This window comes from Gracilinanus agilis, unplaced genomic scaffold (genome assembly GCF_016433145.1).
Source record: "Gracilinanus agilis isolate LMUSP501 unplaced genomic scaffold, AgileGrace unplaced_scaffold23242, whole genome shotgun sequence".
Taxonomy (NCBI): Eukaryota; Metazoa; Chordata; class Mammalia; order Didelphimorphia; family Didelphidae; genus Gracilinanus; species Gracilinanus agilis.
In genome coordinates, this window is record NW_025354961.1 from 2376 (window position 1) to 4407 (window position 2032).

Below are 2032 nucleotides of genomic sequence, written 5' to 3' on the forward strand. Positions count from 1 at the left end.
TTGACTGGATGTTCAGTGTGGCTCTCCTGGCATGCCTTTGGAAAGAGGCCAGGGCCGGTGGATGCTCTGTTTGTGTTTTCCCTTCTTCCTTGGCACCTTCTTGGTCCGGACTCCCACAGCCCTGGGAGCCGAGTGGTCATTCTGCTGCTTGAGGAGCAGCCACAAACTTTCTGGGGCAGCCTAAGCGACTCCTCTGGAATAGCAACTCTCTGAAACCCTACCTGATTAATCGTTTACTACCCTAGTTATCGGAGAAATTTGTGGGGGAAAAAGATGTTGCCAGGGATTTCTTTTTTAGTTTTTGAGAACCATCATCTGTTTTATTTTCACCTGTTTTGTCAAAATGTCATCCAACATCTCTTCTTAGGAGACATTTTTCTCCCCCATTAGTTTCTTCAAGGCCCCTTTGACATCCTTGTTCCTGAGGCTGTAAATGAGGGGGTTGAGCATGGGTGGAAGCACCCCATACAGTATAGAGATGATCTTATCGCGGTCCCGGCTGGCCTTGTCCTGGGGCATCATGTACATGGAGATGGCCGTGCCGTAGAAGACAATGACCACGGTGAGGTGGGAGCTGCAGGTGGAGAAGGCCTTCTTCCTGCCCTCGGCCGAGCGCATCTTGAGCACGGCTCTCAGGATGCGGCCGTAGGAAGCGAGGATGAAGGCGAAGGGCGCCAGGAGAGTGAGGGAGCTGCTGGCCATCATAAACAGCTCATTGAGCCGCAGGTCGTTGCAGGCCAGCTTGATGACGGCCAGAAGCTCGCAGGAGAAGTGGTTGATGAGGTGGTGGCCACAGAACTCGAGCGGCGTGCTCAGCGTGGGGATCACGGTGAGCAGAAAGGCCGAGACCCAGGAGGCCGCCGCCAGCCGGGCACAGAGCCGGCCGCTCATCCTCACCGGGTAGCGCAGCGGGTCGCCGATGGCGATGCAGCGGTCGTAGGCCATGACGGCCAGCAGGAGGCACTCCACGACCCCCAGGTAGAGGCCGGCACACATCTGGGCCAAGCACTGGCCCAGGGAGATGGCGGGGATCCTGACCAAGCAGTTGACTAGGACTTGAGGGAGGCTGGCTGAAGTGTAGCAGATGTCCAGGAAGGAGAGGTTGCTGAGGAAGAAGTACATGGGCGTGTGGAGGCGGCCATCATAGTAGATCAGGAAGAGAATGAGGACATTCCCCAGCAGAGTCGTGAGGTAGGACACCAGGAGCAGGCAGAAGAAGATGGCCTGGGCTCTGGGGTACTCCGAAAGTCCGACCAGGATGAAATAGGTCACAGCTGTGTCATTTCTTCCATCCATTCCCTTCCTTCACTGTCTGCACCACCGAAGAGGAGGAAAAAACACGGAATCACAAAGTGGTCCTGACACATATTTAGAATTTTAAATAGAGCTCAATTTCCTTTTCATCCATCTAGTGAGAAATCTCCCTCACCACCATCCTCGCGATAAAAGCTAGAATTTAGCATGTTTAAGTCTGAAAAGTGTTTTGCATATCTCTTTTGGAGCTGAGAAGGGGCCAAGAGTTATCCCAATTTTTGCATTTTATTTCTTTAAGCCCTTGCCTTTTGTCTTAGAATTGTCAGAAGAGCGAAGAGGGCCAGACAGTTGGGGCGAAGTGCCCGGCCCAGGCTCACACGGTTCAGAAGTGCCTGAGGCCGAATAGTTGTACGGGACCTCCCATCTCCGGACCTTTCTCTCCATCCACTGGGCCCCCTGGATGCCCAGTTCTGTTTTTAGATGAGGAAACTGAGGCTGAGAGAGGTGTGTTGACTTGCCTAGGGTCGTCCTGCAGGGGTCTGAGGTCTGACTTGACCACTGGTTTCCTGACTTCCAGTCTGGTATTTATGCCCCCTCCTTCTCCTTCTCTGATTTCATGACCCCCCCCCCCCCCAGTGTACCATAGTAGAGCGCACTCGTGAGTGATTCTGCACGGAGAGAACCCCTGCTTGTGGCCGCCCTCCTGGGGACGACCTTTCCTCGCTTTCCTAAGCCGGCCCAGCCGCAGAGTGTTCATCTCCAGACGCAGCCCTGCCAG

At 54.4% G+C, this 2032-nt stretch overlaps 1 protein-coding gene across 1 annotated transcript; it reads right to left on the minus strand.

Annotated features, from left to right (window-relative positions):
- Positions 1-363: 363 nt before the first annotated feature.
- On the minus strand, positions 364-1308 carry LOC123254488 (olfactory receptor 13H1-like). Its single transcript, XM_044683499.1, has one exon. It carries the CDS (start codon positions 1294-1296, stop codon positions 364-366), a length of 933 nt encoding a protein of 310 aa, XP_044539434.1. The 5' UTR covers positions 1297-1308.
- Between the last annotated feature and the right edge of the window lie 724 nt (positions 1309-2032).

Bases quoted from the DNA above. Each gene is read 5' to 3' on its own strand.
- LOC123254488 (XM_044683499.1), bottom strand. From the start codon at position 1,296: ATGGATGGAAGAAATGACACAGCTGTGACCTATTTCATCCTGGTCGGA.